The sequence below is a fragment of the Elephantulus edwardii genome, unplaced genomic scaffold (assembly GCF_000299155.1).
Source record: "Elephantulus edwardii isolate Elephantulus edwardi_28Jun2011 unplaced genomic scaffold, EleEdw1.0 scaffold00185, whole genome shotgun sequence".
NCBI lineage: Eukaryota > Metazoa > Chordata > Mammalia > Macroscelidea > Macroscelididae > Elephantulus > Elephantulus edwardii.
The window spans coordinates 3,410,122-3,411,640 of NW_006399935.1; the positions used below are offsets into that span (position 1 = coordinate 3,410,122).

The 1,519-nt window shown below is 59.4% G+C and overlaps 1 protein-coding gene across 1 annotated transcript in view; it reads left to right on the forward strand.

The window, feature by feature from the left end:
• The window catches only part of GTF2F1 (general transcription factor IIF, polypeptide 1, 74kDa), a 10,733-nt gene that overhangs the window by 4,472 nt on the left and 4,742 nt on the right, over positions 1-1,519 (forward strand). The window contains exon 4 of the mRNA XM_006896360.1: positions 729-922. Coding sequence (XP_006896422.1) covers positions 729-922 — 194 coding nt within the window. The remainder of the gene's footprint in view (positions 1-728; positions 923-1,519) is intronic.

Consider the following 1,519-nt stretch of genomic DNA (forward strand, 5'->3'; position numbering starts at 1 on the left):
TGCTCCTTGGAGGCAAGGATTCTGGGGCTTCGTCTGACATACTTTGGACATGTTGTAAGGAGAGACAGGTCTTTAGAGAGTGACATCATGCTGGGTAGAGTAGAGTGGACAGCGCAGGAGGGGAAGACCCTCTATGAGGTGGATTGATTCAGTGACTGGGGTAATCAGGATGGGAGTGTCAGAGACGGTGCAATTGGCACAGGACAGAGCAGGGTTTAGGGCTGTTGTACATAGGGCCGCTATGAGTCACAAACGACTCGACGACTCGACGGCACATAACAACAACAACACCAATCCTAGAGGGCTGGGCTGGGAGGTCCACCCTACACCCTACGGGGCCTCCACAGACAGGGCGTAGAAAGGCCTTTGGAAGTTGACCCCCAGCTGGTGGGGTTAGTTGGCTTTGAGCTGACCCTGAATTACGGAGGTATGTGTTAGGGCCACTCCTTGGGAGTTTAAGGCCAGTGCTGAGGGGGGTTCAGGGCAGACAAGTGGGTCCCCAAGGGCATGGAAAGTAGAGTCAGCAGGGTTTCTGGATGGAGTGACAGAGAGAAGGGAGATTCGGATCATGAATTCTACCTGAGCACTTAGCTGTCGCGCCCCCAGGGCTCTGACCTCTCCCAGGGCCCACCCCTCCCCGTCCCGCTCACCCGTATTTGCTAAGTCTGGGTCTCAGTCTGTGATTGGTGTCCAGGTGGGGAACTGACCTGTGCTTCCACACCTCCTAGGCGCGGCTGGAGCGGGACTTGAGCAACAAGAAGATCTACCAGGAGGAGGAGATGCCCGAGTCAGGCGCTGGCAGTGAGTTCAACCGCAAGCTGCGGGAGGAGGCCCGCAGGAAGAAGTATGGCATCGTCCTCAAGGAGTTCCGGCCCGAGGACCAGCCCTGGTTGCTGCGTGTCAACGGCAAGGCAGGCCGGAGGTCCGCAGGGCGGGGAGCAGGGCTGCAAGGGGTGTCGGTGGGACCGGGCGCGGCCATCGGAGGCAGGGACAGGAGGCAGGCCACTGGGGCAGGGCCTGGGGCTGTCACGGGACCAACCTGCTGACCACCTGCCTCCCTCCCGTCTGCTGGGGGCCTCCTGGAACCGCAGTTCTCCTCTGGGCGTCAGGGTTACGAGGCTGATTGCTTTTTTTCCCCGTCTCTGGTGTCAATCCGATGTGGGCTCCCTCTGTCCATGTGTCGGCGCCGGCAGCATCCATCCACTGTCGCCTGCACTTCTCTCTGCTGTACGGTTTCTGTCTTCATTCTTACCTCCTGTGTTGTTGGTAGGTGCCCTCTAGCCAGCTCTGACTCCGCAGGGGAAGCCCTGCCGGGTCACACGCCGTCCTCACAGGCGTTGCTGTGTGCCGGCCACTGTGTCCGTGTCCTAAGGGTCCTCTTTCTTACTAGCCCTTTTTAGTAGGTATGGTGACTGGTCCTTCCTGATAAGATGGGTAGCGTTTGTGAGATGACGTCTGTCCTCGGCCGGAGGAGTGCTGTGCCTGTGCTGCCCACGCAGTGCCTGCTCTCCGGCATCCT